Source organism: Apodemus sylvaticus, chromosome 5, assembly GCF_947179515.1.
Source record: "Apodemus sylvaticus chromosome 5, mApoSyl1.1, whole genome shotgun sequence".
Classification (NCBI taxonomy): Eukaryota; Metazoa; Chordata; class Mammalia; order Rodentia; family Muridae; genus Apodemus; species Apodemus sylvaticus.
In genome coordinates this window covers 113277917-113301821 of record NC_067476.1, presented here as the reverse complement: position 1 = coordinate 113301821, position 23905 = coordinate 113277917, and the positions used below count along the sequence as shown (strand labels likewise).

Genomic DNA, 23905 nt, shown 5'->3' with positions numbered 1-23905 from the left:
CATTGCTTCTATAACTCTTCCATTGGGGTACCCAGGCTCAGTCCAATGGTTGGCTGTGAGTATCTGTGTCTGGATTAGTCTGGTGCTGGCAGGGCCTCTCAGGGGACAGCTATACCAGACTGTTGTTTCCCATTTTCATGAAAAAAAAACAAAAACAAACAAACAAAACCCCAAAAACTACCTCAGTGATAAATAACCCTGATCTATCCAGCGGTAGCCAAGTTTGCCAGTGTTTTGTCTCATAGGTTCATAGGACATTAACCTGAACATCAGGCTAATGATGCCAAGCTAATAGGACTTCAAGAGCAGGAGGTTATGTATCTCAGATATGCAAGCTGGACACAAAAGGAGAACAGAACAGAGCAAACCCCAGGGTTGTCTTGTGACTTGAGCCTTGTTTTCTGAGGTCACAGTTGTAGGCCTGCCAAGCTCCTCCCTCTGACCTAAAGGAGGAACTCCCACTTCTGCCCCACCATCCTCCCCCAGTAAAAGGAGCCATACTTGCCTGGTTATTTTGAATCCTGGAGAAAGGGCGTGACACATGCCGGGTGTCCTTCTATCTACTCACTGAATGCTCAGAAAAGAGCTGACCTTGGCCGAGCCAAACAGCCTAGCAGGTTTGTGGGCTCTAGACCTCACAAAGGGGAGAGAGAAAGCACATGGCCTGTCTACAAGATCATTCTCCTAGCTTAGAACCCAGCTCTGAGTGGGAACTGTTTACTTGACACAAAGGAGCTTGGCGTCCTAAGTTAGTTTTGTGATCTGTGAATAACAATGTGGATGTGCCTGGCAGACATACACCTTAGTTAGAAGCAGTGAGCACAGAAGACCTGACACATGCTACAGGTCCTTCTCTTAAAACACAGTGATGACTCCCTGTCGCTGTCAGCAGCTGACTGAGGGGACCACTCTGAGCTGCAGTACATGACTCTGATGCCGACCCAAGCTGGACAGAAGTAGACTGTGGCAGAGATTATGCTTCCCCGTCAGCTCTAATGACCATAAGGAGACATCCTCTCAGTGAGGAGAACTTTAAGTATGTTGTCACGCTTCTCACAAGAGACAGGCTCTAAATGGGAACAAAGAACTATTTATGCTCAGTGAGCACTCAGCAGGAAGCGCTCACAGCTCCCTTCTTCCTTGCTACCTCAGGACTAGCCTGATGAGCTCATGAGCATGCTAGCTGAGGGTTATTCTGTCTGTCCCCCGCACCCTCCCAACCCCGTGCCAGGCTTCTAGGACTTCTTCTCTCCAAGGATTTACCAGAATGCTTTACTATGTTATCTCAGGGGATATTATTTCCCCAAAAGAATTAATTTTACAAAAAAAAAAAAAGTATGTCAACAGGGTCACATACCCATCACCCAGAAGCAGCTGGTGTCACAGATTACAGAACAGTACAATGTCTACCGCAGTCCCATCTGTGAGGCCGTCTGGTGGGATGTGCTACATGTTCTCAATCAATAATAAGTATTAAATGGTGCTCTTTTTCCAACAGTTTAAGGCAAAAGGTCTAAACTCTTCTGTCAACTCTTACCTGGTAAATGAGTGTAGGCTCCAAGGCTTTCCTCCTCCCTACCAACTCTTCACACTGAAGCCAGTGATTTTTCTAAAGATGTGACTTTGAATACAAACCCTTCAGTGATAGAGCAGTTGTGAGTGGGTGATAAGACCACTCAATAACCATTTTCCCTTTTACTGTCCTGAGTATGTGATATCTGAGTGTGCATGTGTACACGTGGAAGCCACAGGTGGACAGTGAGGATCTCTTCAGTCATTTTCCAATGTATTTACTGTTTCTGAAATAGCATCTCTTACTGAACCTGGAGCTCACCAATCTGGCTAGGCCTGCCAGTCAGGAAGCAACACAGAGTCTTTGCCTTCCTAGCTCTGGAGTTAAGGGAGTACATCAAAGTGACCAATTTTTCACATGGGTGCTTGGGATCTAAACGCAGGTCCTCAGGCCTGTATTGACTGGGCCAGATGGCCAGCCTCCTTTCCTTTTGGATTTAAAATTTTCCCTATAGGATTATCTGCCTAGACCAGAGATAATCTGCACTGGCCTTACTAAGATGCAGGTGCTTTCTCCCCTACCTAGAATAACTTTAAGAAGGAACACATAGCAAAAGAAGCCTCCAGAAACTTAAAGCAGTCATCCCTTTTCCAGTGGACTTGACTGGATCTCTATTATTATTTCTAGAACTGGGGTAGCCATTTTGTCGTTATGAGAGGAACCTACCTAAAAGACAAAGATGTCACATGACACAATGCAAAAGGCAAGGGACACCAATAGCCTTGGAACTGCCCTCCTCTGTCCTGTCTGCTAATTATCTAATGACCATATTAGATAATTATAAAAGTTAGAATTGGTCTTAGCAACCGATACAGACTAGCTATATTCCTTGATCCCCATCTGGTTCCCACAGGCTGTTCTCCATATAGCAAATAGAATCATCCCCTACTACTCCTTGTTACAGGATTTCTCTTTGGGAGATATAATTAAACGTCTACTCATGCCAGACAGGGCACCAAAGACAGACTAAAGAAACGATTCCATCTAAGTTGGGCAGAGCGCATTGCTAAGTCTACTGGGTAGGAACAGGATGTCTCGAGGGCAGCTGGAGCCCTGAAGCCCAACAAGCAGAAACAATCACTTAGATGCCTCACTGGAGCTCCCTACAAGAGTGCAGGCCTCAGGGCTTCCTGAGTCTTAAATGATCTTTTCTTCTTTCCTCTGAAGGAACAGTTCAATTAGCAGGAAACCGATAGACAGCACTGTTCATGGGCCATGTAGTCCCTTTAAAACCATCTAAATATGCCTGTTGCTTATGCCTGACACTTGCCTTTTCTATTTCTAGGGTCTTACTACTCACTCTCCCACTTCTTTAAGGAAATTGTCCTCAAATTCTAGCTACACAGTCCATTGAGACAGCAGCTTATAAAGTTGCTCAGGTTGGCCTTGAACTTGTGATCCTCTTGCCTCAGCCTCTCTAGTTGGACTGACATGGATGCAAACTAGATTTGGCTAAAGTCTCTCCCATCCTTTTCTGTAGTACTGGGGAACAAACCCAGGAACCTGTGACACTCTAGGTAAGTAAGCTGTTACTGAGCTACATGACAGCAAGGAAGTTTTTGACCTAGGATTAGCAGGTGCTGGTTATACTCATCCTGCTCCCTTGAGAGACATGAAAAACACAAATCTTAATATTCAGCCTTCTGTTGGAGCCTCTACTTTTTACACCAAACTATTCCTATTAGTTACTATACACATTCCAGATCCCTGCTATAGACAACATCTTACATTGCTGACTGGCTTTCTAGGTAGTTTTGTTCTTGTAAGTAGAGTTTCCCAAGTGGGTAGAAAGTTATTTGAGGTTGGGAGTGGAATTTGTTTCTGCTCGGTATCATATCCTTGGCACCTAGAATACGGCACTCGGTACCTATAAAGTGGCTGTAAGTACTGAACAGATGAGTCACTAGACACGACGATGAATGAGCTAGTCAGTAATGAATGGATAGGAAGATGAGGAAGGTAAAGCAATTTCCTTTTTTAAAACTTTCTTTCTATGATTACACAGGAAAGGAGCAAGATGAACTCTGAAACATTCCCCACCAATTATCATTAGAAACCTATTTTATATTCCATGACTCAGAAGGCAGGACCTTAGGTCTCCCTTCCTCTGCTAACAACAAAGAACTCACGTTGAATTCCTCTCTGAAGAGCTTATTGTCATCAGCCATTCTCCGGTTAATCTCCTCTTCCAGCTTGTCCACAGGCAGTGGTGGGTACTTCCTGTTGGTGCTTGGGGACCTGGCCAGAAGTGGTACACTCTGGGGCTCTGTAGTGTACAAAAGGGAAAGTCAGTCAGGTGCCATGAAGATGGATGCAGTCCCTTTTGCGAAGACTAGTGGTCTCGTTCTTTTGAAAAGATGGGGAAATGAGGCAGAGATATGACTGTCAATGAAAGATGTTTGTCACCAAGCGTGGCAGCCTCAGCTGGATTCCCAGAATCCACATGAGAGAAGGAGAGAACCGATCTTGCAAGTTAGCCTCTGACCTCCATAAGCATGCCCTGACACATGTGTGTGCACACAAATGAGATAAGTGATGGAGAGACATATGTAAAAGGATGGGGGGAATGTTCACTTCCTGGTTTTCTTCTCCAGATGCTCCCCATGTCTTACCCACATCCTCCGTGCGGCCATTTGACAGGCGGAAAGAATTGGAATGACTCCCAGCTTGCTTGTATTTCTTAAACCTAATGAGAACATATTTGTAATGAAAACTAGATACAGAGGTAAAGCACTGTCCTTTATTCCTGCTAATGACTCTATCTTTCTAAACTTCTTCTGTCAATCAAACTTTTAAAAAAAGAGACATAGATCAGGGACCTCTGAGGTGGCTCCATTCTGTGGTGACTGGGTATCTTGGGATGGTCTTCTTTGTACCTGGCACCCTGAAGTCCACTGTATGCAATAGTATATTCCGGCCTGCATGGTTCCTCTGTGTAGCTTCAGCTCCATAACACACTTGCATGCACACCATAACAGGTGGGATATGGGCAGGTGTACACAGTGGGGTGAGGAGGAAAGGGGTGATAGAACGGGCGGACTGGTGAAACAGCTAAAGACGTCATAAGACAAAAATCTTGGTGCTTCCTCAGTGCACTTAGGAGTCATGGGGAGAAGCCCAGAGCTCCAGAATGAGCGGGCACAGGCTTAATGGAGACACACAGATGCCAAATTCTTGGGGGCACACTGGCCCCTCTTAATTCCTGAAGAACAAAGGAAGTACTGCGAAGGTCGGGTCCAAGAGAAGGTAGTCAAGGCAGGAGCTTCAGTAGGAAGAGAACAAGTGAACCATGCTTTCCTCCTCTGAGGTTTCCCTCCTTGTTTTGTTCATCATCTAGAAGTTTCTGAAAGGTCTTCCAGAGGAATACTTTAACCTGTAAGATCAGCCTAGCAGACAAAGGACAGGGGCCCTAGAGAGGTTTGGCAACAAATCCTCAAGTAGAAACAAAGTAAGCTTTTGTGGTGTATATAATGTTACCAGGGGCCTTTTCCGGTGTTGTTTCAAACGGACAGACCTGAAGATCTTGAAACGCCTGTCTCTCATAAGATAGTATGGAAGTTTCCCATCTCCAAACCACTACTCTTCTCTAGAGTTTGGCTAAACTAGAACTTGGAGACTTGGTTTAGACAAATAAAGCAAGGAAGAGAGAGGAGGTCTTAAGCAAGACTGTATTTCTAGAAACCATTTCTAAGAAGAATTTAATCTAAGCACTATTAAGTCACTGTCCCTCAATGTCCCTATGTCCTTAGGCTCCTGTCTTCTGAACTGTGTATGTGTAGGCTTACTGAGACACAGGGGTATCAGCATAGTCTAAGAAAATGCAGTAATATTATATTACTTACCTTAACATGTACAGAACTATGATAATAAACACGATTACTAGCAGAGAGGACAGGGCCACCATCACTGCAATAATTGGTGTTTCATCTGAAACCAAGAGAAAAGCACAGGTCATAACTTTTGTGCAATGAAGGGCTCAAGTTGGGAGCTCAGGAAGACACACTGATGCTGATGCAGGGTAGGGGGCGCCACCAACTAAACTTTTCAGCAGATGATAGGATGTGACACACACACACACACACCAAGAGCACAAAGTTATACATATGGTAGGATGTCTGTCTCTCTCTCTCTCTCTCTCTCTCTCTCTCTCTCTCTCTCTCTCTCTCACACACACACACACACACACACACACACACACCCCAAGAACACAGAAGTGGGAGGTACAGAAATGCACACAGAAGAGCAGGGAGCAAGCACACATGCTAGCGTGCGTGAGGAAGACTCCCTTGGGCCACCTTAGGGCCACGGGTAGAAAATGGGGCCCATCTCTGATATATCATACACTTATTTACTGTATGACTTCCTGTGTCGGGATAAAATTTATCTTTTAAGTCAGAGACTCTTTTATTGATATATCATTTGAGCACGACAGACAAACAAATAAAACAGCAAACAACCAAAAAACTAAAAGGACTCAAAGATTTGGAGGTACAAATCCTGGCAGGCCAGCAATTTAGGACCAATATTTATATTCCTTCCCAGTCTCAATGAGTTCTGCCTAGAGCAAATCCGAGGAGGGAAGGGAAAAGATTGCTCTTTCATAAACCCCAGGGTCGTCCTGGCACAGGAAATAGGATTAAACAGGAGCTATGCCAGGCTTCCAGCTGCTAGGTGTCCTCATCCCCTCGCCCACTTCTGACACCCCGCTCCCTCAGCTAGGATCCCAAGCTGACAAGTCTGGCTTGAGTAGATAGATGGTTAAGCCTTCCCTCCTTTCCTAGCTCCTAGCTCAGTACCTAGCTACATTTCTCATGCAGTGGACCAGGTCAGGTCAGGACTCCATGTCTACTCTACATTAGAAACCCAACAAGCCACTGGAGTTTCTCTGTATTGTGACAACATGCACCTTTGTGCTTGTGAAGGCTGGTCCTGCCTTATGGTCTCTGGACTATGGTCATTGATGCCATCTCAAACATTTTATCGTTTTGACTCCATTATCCTGTCTCAGCTAACGCTTACAACTGTTGCTTGACTTTTCTCAATATCCCCTCCTCCAGGTTCTCCTGATCTATTTTAAAATTTATTTATGCTCCCCATCCCATTATTTCCCATGTAAGAAAGCCAATCCCCGAGAGTATCAATGATACTCTGTTATGCTTGTAGACAGGAGCCTAGCATAACTGTTCTCTGAGAGGCTCAATCCAGAAGTGGATGTAAACAGAAGCAGAGACCCACAGCCAAACATCAGGTGGAGCTGGGGGGTCTTGTGGAAGGTTGGGGGACAGAATTGAGGGAGCAGGAGGGGTTAAGGACACCACAAGATCTCTTGATCCATCAACATTAACTCCTACTTACTGTTCCTCTGAAATTGCTCAGCAAGGACACCAAAAACTGGCAATTACCAAATCTAACAGAAACAGTCCCATTTTCATGGGATTCACCCTCTTACCAGAATTCATTTAAAATATGTTCACAGAGCAGCAACTGTTGCTGGGTTGTTGGGACACTGAGAAAAGTACCCAGGCAGACAAAGGACAGAACATTTACATGGGTCCCAGACATGCCATTTAAGCCAGGACAAGGGATTTGGAGAAAACAAGGCAAAGCAGTAGGGAGGCAGCAGGGCGTCTGAGGAGCACTCCCGAGATCTGTTGGTGGAGCGGGTCATGCAGTGGAGCAGGTCATGCAGTGGAGCGGGTCATGCAGTGGAGCGGGTCATGCAGTGGAGCGGGTCCACTGCAGCTTGCACCTCAGCAGAGCGCTAACAAAGTGAACTGTGAAGAGATCTGGACAAAGCACTAACTCTCTAGACACGTAAGGAAAGGCAACTCGAATGGTTCAGGAGTTTGGCAGGTCAAGAAACACCACAGAGCCAGCACTATGCAAGCTGCAATGGGAGAGATGGGTTGGAGCCGAGAGACTTATTTATTTATAGGCCATGGAAGGGAGTGTGTTTTAATTCTGAATATGAGGACAAACAGTATTACTGGGAAACGGACACAGAAATGGCACAACAGAATCTGCCTTTGTTTAAAAGTTCTGCTAAACTAACTTATAAATAGCAGGAAGTCATCTTAGCAAAAAACCAAGAGCAGTCTTCCAAAGAAAGAGAAATGAACTCAAATCCTGATGGCAGGTTAAGTAAGATGCAAACAGGAAGGAAACTGCACTCTGACCAGATGACAGTCACTGGCAGGTTCTTGGAGTGGGTACTGTGGGGCATGGTGAGAAGAAGGCCTAAGTGGGATGAAAGAAGGCTAGGAAGAGGGAGAGAGGCGCAGCCACTCAGTGAGGAATTTACACCATGTATAAACGCACACAAAAGGAACAGTAGCTGGAAAGAAAACTTGTTGCATACCAAGATTGCAGGCCAATCTCTGGGAGTTCGAGGCTAGCCTGGTCTACATAGTTTCTGACCAGGCAGGCCAAATAGTGAGATTCTGTTTCAAATTTAAATAAACTAATCCACCAGTCATTTTTGTTTAAAGTACTCTAAAGACCTAGGTACATATAAACATAGAAATAAAACCTGCTAAGTCTGTTCAAAGTTATGCCTGCATATAAGTTTCTAGGGGATGACCACTCAGTTTTGGATAACTAATTACCTCCATTTTGTGTGTGTGTGTTTGCTTTTATTATTTTTTTGTTGTTGTTTGTTTGATTGTTTTGATATGTTTTCTCTGTGTAGCATTGACTGTCCTGGGACTAGTTCTGTAGACCAGGCTAGCCTTGAACTCAGAGTACTGGGATTAAAGGCATGTGCCACCACTGCCTGGAAATATTTATTTTTTAATGACTTATTTTTATTTCATGTGCATTGGAATTTTGCCTGTGTGAGGGTGTTGGAGTCTCTGAAACTGGAGTTACAGACGGCTGTGAACTGCCATGTGGGTGTTGGAAATTGAACCTGGGTCCTCTGAAAGAACAAACAGTCCTCTTAACCACTGAGCCATCCTTCTAGCCCAGTAACAATTCTTAATATAACCAATTACTATTATTCCTTTAAAGATTTATTTACTTATTTTATGCATATGAGTACACTGTAACTGTCTTCAGACACAGCAGAAGAAGACATCAGATCCCATTACAGATGGTTGTGAGCCACCATGTGGTTGCTGGGAATTGAACTCAGGACCTCTGGAAGAGCATCCAGTGCTCTTTACCTCTGAGCCATCTCTCCAGCCCACTATTATTCCTTTAAAAGAGCAACACAAATTCTTCACTACAGTATAAGATTCAGATACTGATTACCTTACTCTGACTGACTCTCAAATGCCTTTTCTGGTCTGGTTAAAGCTGGTACCCCGTAGAAGTCTAACTGGTACATAGCTGATAGATATACTCAATGGGTTTTGAGCAGCACCTGTGTTGCATGTGCAGGGCCCCAAGATCATGATAAACAAAGCCAACAGATATCATCCAATAACACACATGAATTATTTTATCTAATACTCTACAAATCTGGAGTATTCAGCAGTGACAACAAACCCCTTTGCCTAGTTATGAAATGTCTTTAGTGAAGAACACGAGCAATGAAGAGTGGAAAGTGGGTTGGGGGGAGGGCTACAGTTAAGATATAGAGGTCAGGGGCCGGGCGTGGTGGCACACGCCTGTAATCCCAGCACTTGGGAGGCAGAGGCAGGAGGATTTCTGAGTTCGAGGCCAGCCTGGTCTACAGAGTGAGTTCCAGGACAGTCAGGACCACACAGAGAAACCCTGTCTCGAAAAACCAAAAGATATAGAGGTCAGGAAAGGGTCTGAACAAATGAGTTAAATAGTCAAGTTATCAGGAAAACTGTGCTTCTCATAATTAATAGTAACACTGATAAATACAGACAGGATAGGAATAAGAGTAACCACTAACTAGTAGTTCATAGAGACAGAAAGGAAAATAGTTATTAAGAAAAAAGAAAGGATGAAAAGGAATATTCTGGCTTAATAAAGTTTCAATTTGAAATGCTCCAGGACCTGGCAAGATGCCTTAGTAGGCAAAGGTACTTGCTAAGCAAACCCGACAGCTTAAGTTTTGATATCTGAAACCCTCTTGCGGAAGGAGAGAACTGGCTCCTGAGAGTTGTCCTCTGAGCACCATCTGTGTACTGTGGCACATGTGTGTCCCTCATTGCCCATGCCCTCCCCAATACTTTAGTTAATTCTGCACTGAAGAGACAGCTCAGCGTTCCAGAAGACCAGGGTTGGATTGCCAGAACCGACATGGTGGCTCACAATCATCTGTAGTCTAGTTCCAGGTGACCTGAGACCCTCTTCTGATTTCTGTGGGCACCAGGCATGCATGTGGAATACACAGATGCTGGTAAAATATTCATACACATACAAGAAATATACTATCTAAAAAGAAAGTTCTCAAAAGCCTCATCTGATGGCTGATTCCTGAAATGCCAGGAATCCTGTCCCTAGCTATGCAGGGAACTGCTGCACAGGCCTTTAATCCCAACATTTGGGAAGTAGAAGCAGGCCAATCTCTGGGAATTCGAGGCTAGCCTGGTCTACATAGTTTCAGACCAGGAAGGCCAAAGAGTGAGATCCTGTCTCAAAGTTAAATAAACTAATCTACCAGTCATTTTTGTTTAAAGCACTCTAAAGACCTAGGCACAAAAACTTAAAACCCTTAATTCATTTACATAGGTTATAATATAAATTATTTCTAAATAGTTGACTCATTTCTTCAAAAAGCTTTTGGCTTTAACCTTGAGACTAATCATTCTGACATCACTTGTTGTGAATGGTTAAGAGAACAGTGTAGGAAACGGATATAAGTAGATGCTGCATTATAAAACGGATAAGCTCTGTCGTTAATGGGCAAGCCTGAGCAGTGATGTCATTCTACTCACTCAGCTTTTGGTTGCTGAGTTTAGGAAAGTGAGAGCTGTAAAGGCAAGGAAACCTTGCACACAGTACAGACATAATGACAGATGGCCATTGGGTGAGGGCTCAGAGTGTCCATTTTGCTGATGCAAATCCTTCCTTCTTTCTTAGTCTTCATAAGCTTTCAAATTATACATTGAAAACTGAATATGGGTAAATAATAGAATTATAACAAGGATTCTGAAAATTTTTGATTTGATAAAATTGAAAATTAAGGGGCTGGGAAGTTAATCAGTGGGTAAATGGCTAAGTGTGCAAGACCTGAGTCTGGATATCCAGAACACTGTAAACAAATTCCCAGATATGGAAGTACAAGCCTGAAAACCTGAGCTGCAGGCTAGAGTCAAGGATCCTGTGATGGTTTGTATATGCTCAGCCCAGGGAGTGGCACTATTAAAAGGTGTGGCCCTGTTGGAGTAAGTGTGTCACTGTGGGGGTGGGCTTTAAGACCATCCTAGCTGCCTGGAAGCAAGTATTCTGCTAGCAGCCTTCAGATGAAGATGTATAATTCTCAGATTCTCCTGCACCATGCCTGCCTGGATGCTGCCATGTTCCTGCCTTAATGATAATAGACTGAATCTCTGAACCTATAAGCCAGACCCAATTAAATGTTGTCTTTATAAGAGTTGCCTTGGTTGTTGTGTCTGTTCACAGCAGTAAAACCCTGAGACAGATGTCCTGGGCCTCGCTGACTGGCCAGTCTGACTGAAATGGCAAGCTCTAGGATTAATGTCTCAGAAAAATAAGGTGGAAAGTAACAGAAGATACTTTAAGTTCACACACACACACACACATACACACACACACACACACACGCGCGCGCGCGCACACACACACAAAACTAGGCATGGTGGTGCAGGTATATAATCTCAGCACTTGGGAGACAGAGACAAAAAACATCAGGACTACATAACACCCCAAAACACAAAAGTCATGAAAAACCTCCTCAATAGGTGTTCATTTTCCAAATTCAAATGTAACAGTCACTTCTTAGAATGGATGACTTATCTTTTCGTCTCTGCCTCTGTCTCCAACTCAGTCTCTCTTAACAGTCATATTATTGTTATCCAATATAAAATTTGAAATCTGTACATAAATACTCATACCCCAGAAATTCAGTCTAGCTTAGATCACAGAAATTGCATCTGTGTTGATTTGAACAAGAAATGTCCCCCACAGAATCATCTACTTGAAATGTGGGACTCCAGTTGGTGCACTGTTTGGGGTGTTAAAGAACCTTTAGGAGGTACAGTTTTGCTGGGTGAAGTACATCACTGGTGAGGCCTCTAGGTTTACAGTGTTGTCTTACTTCCTGTTCTTGTGCTCTGCTTCCTGTGTGTGGTTAAGATGTAATCTCATAGTCTCTTGTTTCTGACACCTGCCTCGCTCACTATTACAGACTTTATTCCTCTGGAGCCATAGGCTACACTCAGCTTTTTAAGTTGTCTTGGTCATTGACAGCAAAAAAAAGTAATACATCTTCTGGGGTTGTGAGAGTTTTCCACTAGGGTGGCAAGAGTCCCTAAAAGCCATGGAGTGACAACACTTTATGAATTAAGGAGAAAACTACAGGAAGCAAATATGAATAAAGGTAATAGTAGACTAAAAGCCAGAAATTAACTAATTCATAAGAATTATACCCTAGGGACTGAAGAGATGGCTCAGTGGGTATGAGCATTTGTTGCTCTTCCAGAAGATCCAGATTCAATTCTCAGCACCTAGACAGTGGTTCACAACTGAACTCCAAGTTCCAGGGCACATATGGTTCACAGACATATATGCAGGCAAAACATTCATACAAAATAAATACAATTTGAAAACAAAAAATTATGCCTTATTGTATGACCAAAGGGTAAAATACTAGCATGGGGACATGATAAATGTACAGTTATTTTATTATTGATTAAAATACATCAAGGGGCTGGAGAAATAGTTCAGTAGCTAAGAGCCCTGGCTGTGAGGACCCTGAATCCATTCCTAGCACCCAAATGAGGACTCAGAACCACTGTGACTCCATTCCCAGGGGAGCTGATGCACTTTTACAGCCTCTGTAAGCAACAGGCATACATATGTGGTGCACAGACATGCATGTAGCCAAAACACTCATACACAAAGCTAAAATTTAAAAACATAAAAAACACGGAATCTGTTGGAATATGTAATGTACATATAACCAAATGCCATTTCTTTTACTCTTTTCTAAGGTAAACCTGAGAACATTTAAGGGACAGTAAACAAACAACAGAAGAGACCTGACAGAGAGTGGACAGAAAAGTCAGGAGAGTGGAGAGAAGAGACATGACACACAGTGGACAAAAGAGACATGGCGGAGAGTGGGCAGAAGAGACATGGAAGATAGTGGACAGAAGAGACATGACAAGACAGTGGACAGCAGAGACATGACACACAGTGGACAGAAGAGACATGACAGACAGTGGACAAAAGAGACACGGTGGACAGTGGAGGCATGGTGGACAGTGGGCAGAGGAGACATGGTGGACAGTGGGCAGAAGAGGCATGACACACAATGGACAGAAGAGGCATGACATACAGTAGACAGAAGAGGCATGGCGGACAGTGGGCAGAAGAGATATGGCGGACAGTGGACAGAAGAGACATGGTGGATAGTGGACAGAGGAGACATGGTGGACAGTGGACAGAAGAGGCATGACACACAGTGGACAGAAGAGGCATGACACACAGTGGACAGATGAGGCATGACACACAGTGGACAGAAGAGGCATGACAGACAGTGGACAGTAAAGACATGACAGACAATGGACAGAGGAGACATGGTGGACACTGGGCAGAAGAGACATGGCGGACACTGGGCAGAAGAGCCATGGCGGACGGTGGGCAGAAGAGACATGGTGGACAGTGGGCAGAGGAGATATGGTGGACAGTGGGCAGAGGAGATATGGTGGACAGTGGACAGAGGAGACATGGTGGACAGTGGGCAGAGGAAACATGGTGGACAGTGGACAGAGGAGACATGGTAGACAGTGGACAGAGGAGATATGGTGGACAGTGGGCAGAGGAGATATGGTGGACAGTGGACAGAGGAGATATGGTGGACAGTGGACAGAGGAGACATGGTGGACAGTGGGCAGAGGAAACATGGTGGACAGTGGACAGAGGAGACATGGTAGACAGTGGACAGAGGAGATATGGTGGACAGTGGGCAGAAGAGATATGGTGGACAGTGGACAGAGGAGACATGGTGGACAGTGGACAGAGGAGACATGGTAGACAGTGGACAGAGGAGACATGGTGGACAGTGGGCAGAGGAGACATGGTGGACAGTGGACAGAGGAGACATGGTGGACAGTGGACAGAGGAGACATGGTGGACAGTGGGCGGAGGAGACATGGTGGACAGTGGACAGAGGAGACATGGTGGACAGTGGGCAGAGGAGACATGGTGGACAGTGGACAGAGGAGACATGGTGGACAGTGGGCAGAGGAGACATGGTAGACAGTGGACAGAGGAGACATGGTGGACAGTGGACGGAGGAGACATGGTGGACAGTGGACAGAGGAGACATGGTGGACAGTGGGCGGAGGAGACATGGTAGACAGTGGACAGAGGAGACATGGTGGACAGTGGACAGAGGAGACATGGTAGACAGTGGACAGAGGAGACATGGTGGACAGTGGACAGAGGAGACATGGTAGACAGTGGACAGAAGAGACATGGTGGACAGTGGACAGAGGAGACATGGTGGACAGTGGGCAGAGGAAACATGGTGGACAGTGGACAGAGGAGACATGGTAGACAGTGGACAGAGGAGACATGGTGGACAGTGGGCAGAAGAGACATGGTGGACGGTGGACAGAGGAGATATGGTGGACGGTGGACAGAGGAGACATGGTGGACGGTGGGCAGAGGAGACATGGTGGACAGTGGACAGAGGAGACATGGTGGACAGTGGGCAGAGGAGACATGGTGGACAGTGGACAGAGGAGACATGGTGGACAGTGGACGGAGGAGACATGGTGGACAGTGGGCGGAGGAGACATGGTGGACAGTGGACAGAGGAGACATGGTGGACAGTGGGCGGAGGAGACATGGTGGACAGTGGACAGAGGAGACATGGTGGACAGTGGGCAGAGGAGACATGGTGGACAGTGGACAGAGGAGACATGGTGGACAGTGGGCAGAGGAGACATGGTAGACAGTGGACAGAGGAGACATGGTGGACAGTGGACGGAGGAGACATGGTGGACAGTGGACAGAGGAGACATGGTGGACAGTGGGCGGAGGAGACATGGTAGACAGTGGACAGAGGAGACATGGTGGACAGTGGACAGAGGAGACATGGTAGACAGTGGACAGAGGAGACATGGTGGACAGTGGACAGAGGAGACATGGTAGACAGTGGACAGAAGAGACATGGTGGACAGTGGACAGAGGAGACATGGTGGACAGTGGGCAGAGGAAACATGGTGGACAGTGGACAGAGGAGACATGGTAGACAGTGGACAGAGGAGACATGGTGGACAGTGGGCAGAAGAGACATGGTGGACGGTGGACAGAGGAGATATGGTGGACGGTGGACAGAGGAGACATGGTGGACGGTGGGCAGAGGAGACATGGTGGACAGTGGACAGAGGAGACATGGTGGACAGTGGGCAGAGGAGACATGGTGGACAGTGGACAGAGGAGACATGGTGGACAGTGGACGGAGGAGACATGGTGGACAGTGGGCGGAGGAGACATGGTGGACAGTGAACAGAGGAGACATGGTGGACAGTGGGCAGAGGAGACATGGTGGACAGTGGACAGAGGAGACATGGTGGACAGTGGACAGAGGAGACATGGTGGACAGTGGACAGAGGAGACATGGTGGACAGTGGGCGGAGGAGACATGGTAGACAGTGGACAGAGGAGACATGGTAGACAGTGGACAGAGGAGACATGGTGGACAGTGGATAGAGGAGACATGGTGGACAGTGGACAGAGGAGACATGGTGGACAGTGGGCAGAGGAGACATGGTGGACAGTGGACAGAGGAGACATGGTGGACAGTGGGCAGAGGAGATATGGTGGACAGTGGACAGAGGAGACATGGTGGACAGTAGGCAGAAGAGACATGGTGGACAGTGGACAGCACATCAGATACATGATGGACAGTGGATACCCTTAAAGGACAACAGATAAAGGTGATGGGCTCACCTCTCCTGTCTTTTGAGTCAGAATTACCTGTGTAGCAAGTAAAAAACAGAAACATTTACTCAGGTTAAAGGAAAGTACTACTATTCAATTTAAGGGAAACAAAAAGAAAAGCTCCAGGAATATAGGTAATTTTCTCCATGTTCAGGACACTGCAATAAATGGGGAATTATCCAGGGTTACTACACTTTGGTCAGTTGTCTCCTTCCTTGTTCCTGAGTATGCCTATTCAATATTCACTAAAAATACAGGAATTCAAGGAAAACCACAAATATAAGCAAATAGAAAACATTACCTCTTTTGGACTTCTGATATGGAAAATTACAACATTAACAATAATAAAAGATCTATACAATGAGATGCAAACAACCACCAATGAAAAACAAACAATCCAATCTAACTGCTATGTACCGAAGTCCATATACTAATAGAGAAAAGCTTGTTTTCAGAAACCTATGGTGAACAGGAGAGACACTAAGCAGGCAAAGGCGCTTGGCCACAAAGCCTGATGACCTGAGAGCAATCCTCAAAATCTACATAGTGGAAGGAGAAAACAGGTCCCATCACACCTGCACTGTGGCTGCTCACAACCACCACCAGTGAACACCAAGGTGCACCTTGGAGTATCTTCAGCCTAAACAGACCCCCAAGACACACAGTGTGATATTCTTTCATCACTATACAATCAAAGTGGAAATTAACTAACACAGTCAAAATTTGAAAACTAAAATAAAAATACATGATGAAAACACCTCTTTGTGTTTTTTTTAGCCAAGTACAAAGTGGTCCAGTTAAACACTATAATCTGAGACTAGGGGTGGCTAATGGGATCTGAGGAAACACTGAAATGGTTAGGTGTAGTTATGACATTTGGAGAATAGGTCCATGCAGATAAGAAGGCTGGCATTTGATGGCAGGCTATGTAGCAGTGACATGGTTCCTGATGGGAGGGAATCCCTCTGGCCATACCCATAGAGAAGGCAATCGTTAGTCTTTATCAGAGCAGCTCAGACAGCATCCTAGCTAACAGCTACCTACAGGAATACCTATGCAGCATGCTGTAACCTATGTTGTATAAAAATCACACCACCAAATATTAATAAGTCTGAAAAATAAAAATTCAGCTTTAATTTAAAAAACTGAATATGTATCATAAAATAAACCTTTAAAAAGGCAAGAAAGATAACAATTAGAGTCAACAAAGAATAGTGGGTTCTTTGGGAGGAAAGAAGTAATGAACTATGAGATAGTATATCCCAAGGAAAAAAGGGGGTCAAAATATGCAAAGTGAGAGATATTCATAGCTATACAGGAAATTAAATGATCATGGGATGACTTTCCTTAAATTCACTTGAATAGAAAATATGACTAAAATTCATAGCTTTCTATGCAAACTTTCAAATTCTTTTTTCTTTTACTTCATCTTTAAACTTTCATGTTCTTTTAATGAAAATTAAACACTAGCAACTGATACACCAATAATATCACATTTGCAAAGTAAAAACAGACCAAATTCACAAAGAAAACAACAACAAAACACTTGTAAACTTCAATGAAAATATCCTAAGTAAATAACAACTCCTCACACATGCTTTGTAAGCAATATTAATGACACTTCTCGAGCCATTAAAAAAAATCTCTTAAAAAGGACTGCTCTTCCTGAGGTCCTGAGTTCAATATTCAGCAACTATATGGTGGCTCACAACCATGTGTAATGGGATCCAATGCCCTCTTCTGGTGTGTCGGAAGGCAGACAGCTACAGTGTACTCATACAGAAAATAAATAAATTAAAAAGAAAAAAGGATGGACCCAGAGACGGCTCGGTAATGAAGTGTGCTGGTTGCTCTCACAGAGGCTGAGCTCAATTCCCAGCATCTGCGTGGAGGCTCACAATCACCTGCAACCCCAGTTCCAGGATCTGATGCCCGAATCTGGCCTTCATAGACAGAATGCATGTACACAGTACACATGAATACAAACATACACACTACATACATACATGCATACATACATACTACATACACACATACAGGCAAAACACTCGCATATGTCACAACCTTTAAGAAAAAGCCATGGAAGTTGACGGGGACTGGCTAGGAAGGGGAGGATTGGCACAGTGACAGGACAGGGTGTCCCGGGAGTCGGGGTGAAGATGAAATGTATTATATACACACATGAAAGTGATATGAGTAATTCGATACATAGATGGGAGTTTTGTTTGTTTGCATGTTCACATTTGTGAGTTAGGGCCTATGAGTACCTGATGCATGTGTGGAGGCCAAAGGACAACCCTGGACACCAGCCGTGTCTTAGCTATTGCTGTGGTAAAACACCATAATCAAAGTCAATGTGGGGAGGAAAGGATTTATTTCATTTTATAGCTTGTATTTTATCCAGGGAAGCCAGTGTAAGGATCCAGAGGCAGGAACTGATATGGAAGCCATGAAGGAGTGCTGCGTCCTGGCTTGCTTTTCAAGGTTTGCTCAGCCTGTTTATAGAAGATGTCAGGATCACCAGCCCGGGGGTGGTAAACGCACAGTGAGCAGGGCCAGGCTGGCATAACATTAGCCTGCCCGGGTCCTCACCTGCCATCGCATTTGAGACAGGATCTCTTCGGTGTTTGCCATTGCACTGTGTACAGCAGGCTAACTTCTGTGAGCCTCTGGAGTTCTCCGGTCTCTACATCCCTCCTGTCATAGGAGCACTGAGGTAAAGGGTGGGAATCACCATGCTCGAGGGTATGCGGATTCAGGGGACTGGAACTCAGGTCCTCACACTTGTGTGGCAAACACTTTATCCAGTCAACTGTTTACAGCCCTCATTTTACTTTTAAGAGGATATTTTTTAAAAATTGCATTTTAGAGTGTATGTGTATAGTAATGTTAATGTGGAAAGACTACAAAAGTGAAACTATTTCAAGTCTAATATGGTATTAGTGTTAAATTCAGCACACATTAACAGGAGATAATCACCATGGTCGTCTCGCAGAACTGCCGAGTGGAAAGCAGCAGAGAATGAGCTTGCACAGGCTATGAAGTCAACCGTGCTTACTTTACAGCCCTACCTTCTGCACCTATTCCTTCAGCCTGCATAAGTTACTGGCTTTCTCCCCTAAGCAATGCTATAACTCACAGAAGAACACTTTTTATGTTGTTATTTAGTATACAATGTGAGATGTGCATAGCTTCAAAACATTATACATTCAACAAGAATAGACATGACAAAATAAACACTAATGGTTGTAGCCCATTAAACAAATTTCATGAATGGGGCATAAATTGTACTTTAACATTAAAATATAAAGTAAAATTATTTGCAGTTCTCAGCCTAATTAAGAATAGCGGCAGCCGCATGCATCTCTATATTTGTTTATTTTTACAGTAACTGAATCCAAGGCTTGGTGCAGTTCTGTAGACAAGGGCCTCCACTGAGTATATCAGGCCCAGCTAATATGAGATAGGGTCTGATCATATAGCCTAGGCTGATCTGGAACTATAACTCCTCCTGCCTCAGCTTCCTGTGTGCTGGAATTACAGCTATATACCACTTTGCCTGGCCATGTCATTTATGGAAACCTCTCAGAGCATAAGTTGTAACAATTATAAGAGCTGACCCTTAAAAAAAGTTATCATCATGCACAGAACCATAATAAGTAATCTACCTCTATTTATTTATTTATTTATTTATTTATTTATTTATTTATTTATTTTTGAGACAGGGTCTCACTATGTAGCTCTAACTGTCCTGAAACTCACTCTGTAGACCAGGTTGGTCTTGAACTTAAAGAGATCTGCCAGTCTCTACCAGGCAAGGTACTGGGATTAAAGGCGGGCATCACTATACCCGGCTTCGATCAACTCATCAAACAACTTCTCTATGGGTATGAATCATTACCATCATTCATTCAATTTTATATATGAAAAACCCGAGGTATAGATAATATCAAGGAAATTTGCCAATGCTCACAGTGCAGCTTATGGCAGAGTTGGGACCAAACAAGTTGGGTCTGCAAACTATGTTCTTGACTGTAACTGTCAATGCTACCGTACAAACTGTGCTCTCAACTGTAACTGTCAATGCTAGCGTACAAACTGTGCTCTTGACTGTAACTGTCAATGCTATCATACAAACTATGCTCTCGACTGTAACTGTCAATGCTGTCTTACAAACTGCTCTCGACTGTAACTGCCAATGCTGTTTTGTTTTTGTTTTTGTTTTTTTTTTTGTTTTTGGTTTTTTGAGACAGGGTTTCTCTGTATAGCTGTCCTGGAACTCACTCTGTAGACCAGGCTGGCCTCAAACTCAGAAATCCACCTGCCTCTGCCTCCCTAGTACTGGGATTACAGGCGTGCACCACCAGGCCCAGCTAAATGCTGTTTTGCTTGTACTGTTGAAACAATGACCCTAAAGCAGACAGGTACCAGGTCTGTACTATAAAGTCTAGTTGAAAGATGTCATCTTTAGTATCAACTAGAATTAAATTTCAAAAGTACTTTTGGAATTCTACCAAGAGCCAGACATGGCTAAGAGAATCTGAGACAGACAAGAAATCTGAGCCCAAGGGTGTGATCACAGATCACACAGCAATTTTACTAGAAACGAAGCTTCATATATGTGGCATTTGGAGCAATGACTTTACTCCATGCAGACGCTCTTTGAGGGACCCTCTAATCATCTTGTCTAGACTAGGAATCTGGTTGAATAAGTCAGAAATTTGTCCTAGCCAGGCTGGTCTCAGGCCCAGAGTTCCAATCCTATCCTCCAGACCACTGTTGCTTCACTCTAGTGACTGAGGTTCAAGGAGACAGGGGCGAGGGCTGAGCAGACGGCTTTCCCCGTATAAGCCTCCCAGAGCCGAGGGCTGAAGGGGCGGCTCTCCATGTATAAGCCTCCCGGAGCCACACTGTTCCTGCAGACATTCTTCTGCTGTTTCATTATGTCATGGGACATTATCTTCCCAGCTAGCTGATAATCAAATATTCTAATACATTTAAATACCTTTAAATACACTTGTACTTCCCCAATCTAATCATGATCATCATCATCATCATCAGGAAATATCCTCTAGAAAGTGCTATGCTAACCAGGTATTAAGAACTGCTAACATGACGGGGCTGGAGAGATGGCTCTGTGGCTAAGAGCACTTGCTCTCTTTTCAGACAACTGGGGTTTGGTTCCCAGTGTCCTCATCAAGTGGTTCATAACCCCCTGAAGCTCTAAGACCATGGATCCAACACCTCTTCTTGCCTCCAAGGGCACCACTACACATGTATTACATATAAACTCATGCAAACATACAGACACAGACACAGGCACACACACACACACATGAAAACAAATTTAAAAAAATTGTTTCTAGGTTTCATTTCTTTTCTTGGACAAAAATATATTTTAAGAATTTTATGATTATAAAATATATACAAAGACAGTAACCCAGCCCGTAGCAAGATGAGCAAGCAGAAAGCATCTCTGGTACCTGTAGGGGAGAAGGTTTCTGGAGTTGTCGCCGCAGTACTGGAATTCCCTTCCCAGGGTTCTGTTCTGGCATCTGTGAACTGGTTATCAATAAGCCATGTTCCGTTTGGTGAGATGGTAGTGCCTCCAGATTCCGTGCTGGCTGCTCTTTTGGTCCCATTGTCAGAGTGTGAAGAATTAACAGTAGTTAGATAGGTGGGTTCCAGAGTTATATTTGGGATGAATGTTGGTGCCACAGAAAGAGAAATTACTGAAGAGGTTGAATTTGAAGTTTTATTCTCTTCCTTAGCCGATTCTGTTGTTGTTTTCATTAATCTTGTAGTTCCTAAAGAAGGTGAAACTACAAACACCAAAAACAAAACAAACAAACAAAAAAAAAAGAGTGTGAGGCTCAAAAGTTAAGACACAAAGTAGCAAGCATTAACAATATCTCACATATCGGACACCATGCAGAGACTAGACAGACACATACATCCCACATGCTCCTAATGCTGGACCCTCCCTGCTTCCCTCAAAGAACTGCTGTTTCATGGCATGAAGAAAAAGGGCTTTTCACTTATTTCTTCAGAGCCACAATGTAGGGACGTAAACATTAACATTTCTTATAATTTTTAGGAAAGAACAGTCTCTCCAGTTATTTTAGCACACAGAACAAAGCTGCCAATATAATTCAAACTTTCAGGAGCTTCACAGTCACATTTAATGATAATTTATTATAACTTAAATACTGATTTCTCTCTTGCATGACAACTTTTACCTGTAGTAGCATTGTTGGCACTAACGTGTATTAGACCACTGCCAAACAGGACAAGAATGAACCAGGAATCCATGCTGACCTAGAAAACAGACACACAAGATGAAGTCTTATATTATTATAATTATGTCCAAATGACTCAAAATACAAAAGGCTAATTTGGGTAGCATCTGTCTTAGTTATTACAATGTGTACACTGGGTCTTCTGACAGCCTGAGAGGCAGTTTCCCCAGAAGTTCAGCTATTAATTATCTTCATAGAAATAAAAGTGAATTTAAATAACGTATCTTTTAAATTATAATTCTCAAACTTTGTTGCACTTAAAAACTGTTTTAGCACTGGGCACTTCACTTCCAGAAGATCCTGCTATACCACTCCTGGGCATATACCCAGAGGATTCCCCACCATGTAATAAGGATACATGCTCTACTATGTTCATAGCAGCCCTATTTATAATCGCCAGATGCTGGAAAGAACCCAGGTATCCCTCAACAGAAGAGTGGATGCAAAAAATGTGGTATATCTACACAATGGAATACTATTCAGCCATTAGAAACAATGAATTCATGAAATTCTTAGGCAAATGGATGGAGCTAGAGAACATCATACTAAGTGAGGTAACCCAGACTCAAAAGGTGAATCATGGTATGCACTCACTAATAAGTGGTTATTAACCTAGAAAACTGGAATACCCAAAACATAATCCACACATCAAATGAGGTACAAGAAGAAAGGAGGAGCGGTCCCTGGTTCTGGAAAGACTCAGTGAAACAGTATTCAGCAAAACCAGAACTGGGAACTGGGAAGGGGTGGGAGGGAGGACAGGGGAAGAGAAGGGGGCTTACGGGACTTTCGGGGAGTGGGGGGGGCTAGAAAAGGGGAAATCATTTGAAATGTAAATAAATTATATCGAATAAAAAAATTAAAAAAAAAACTGTTTTAGCTGGGTGGTGGTGGCACATGCCTGTAATCCCAGCACTCTGGGAGGCAGAGGCGGGCGGATTTCTGAGTTAGAGGCCAGCCTGGTCTACAGAGAAAGTTAAAAGGCAGCCAGGGCTACACAGAGAAACCCTGTCTCAGTCCCTGTCTCTCTCTTTAGACTATAGGAAAATGTAATCTTGAATGTCTAAGTCAACAAAGTGCTTGTCTCGCAAGCATGAGGACACGAGAGGACTGCCACTTCAGCAGTCATGAGAAAAAGCTGAGTGTGGTGGGACACGCTTACAGTGCCAGTACTGGAGATGTAGAGATGGGCAGGTCCCTCACTAGTCCAGTCTAGTCTAATTCAGAACATTAGAACATCATGAGGAACATTCAAGCTTGTCACCCTATTCCAACAAAACAGGGTGCGGTGTACACACCTTTAATTCCAGAGCTCAGGACAAATTCAAGCATGGCACCCCTCACACATCTCCACATACACAATTCTCTCAGTTGGGGGTGATGGCTCATACCTATAACTTCAGTACTCAGAAAGCTGAGGCAGGAGGACTGTTGTGAGCCTGAGGCTAAGGGGTGTGTGTGTGTGTGGATATACTGTGAGATCCTGTCTCAGAAAAGCAACAAAGAACTTCCTTCAATTTTTCTATATATTCAAAATTTTTGTAATAGATGACTTATCAAGAAATGACCACAGGACTAGATCTTAGAAACCCAGGACATAGCATCTAATACTACTTTTTTCAAACAACTGTGAATAGAATCATGTGGTGCTACTTACTGTTTCTGTTAGGTAAGAAAAGCTTGGGGCTGGGAGGTTGGGTGGAGGCAGATAGCTCAGCAGGTTAAGGATCCTGTTGGCAATCTTGACAAACTGAAATCCATCCTTGGGACTGACACGGTAGAATAAGAACCTTTAAGACCTGTCCTCTGACACTCACACATAAAATAAAACTTGAAAACAACAAAGTGTTGTGGTGTACACACCTTTAATTCCAGAGCTCAGGAGGAATAGGCATGTGGATCTTCGAGTCTAAGGCCAACCTGGTCTACAAAGCAATATCTAGGACAGCTAAGGCTATACAGAGAAACCCTGTTTGAAAAC

At 44.0% G+C, this 23905-nt stretch overlaps 1 protein-coding gene across 1 annotated transcript in view; it reads right to left on the bottom strand.

The window, feature by feature from the left end:
* The window catches only part of Ptpra (protein tyrosine phosphatase receptor type A), a 105468-nt gene that overhangs the window by 34555 nt on the left and 47008 nt on the right, over positions 1-23905 (bottom strand). The window contains exons 2-6 of the mRNA XM_052183628.1: positions 21865-21943; positions 21109-21447; positions 5416-5500; positions 4186-4259; positions 3703-3839 (exon numbers count right to left, since the gene is read on the bottom strand). Coding sequence (XP_052039588.1) covers positions 3703-3839; positions 4186-4259; positions 5416-5500; positions 21109-21447; positions 21865-21937 — 708 coding nt within the window. The 5' untranslated portion in view covers positions 21938-21943. The remainder of the gene's footprint in view (positions 1-3702; positions 3840-4185; positions 4260-5415; positions 5501-21108; positions 21448-21864; positions 21944-23905) is intronic.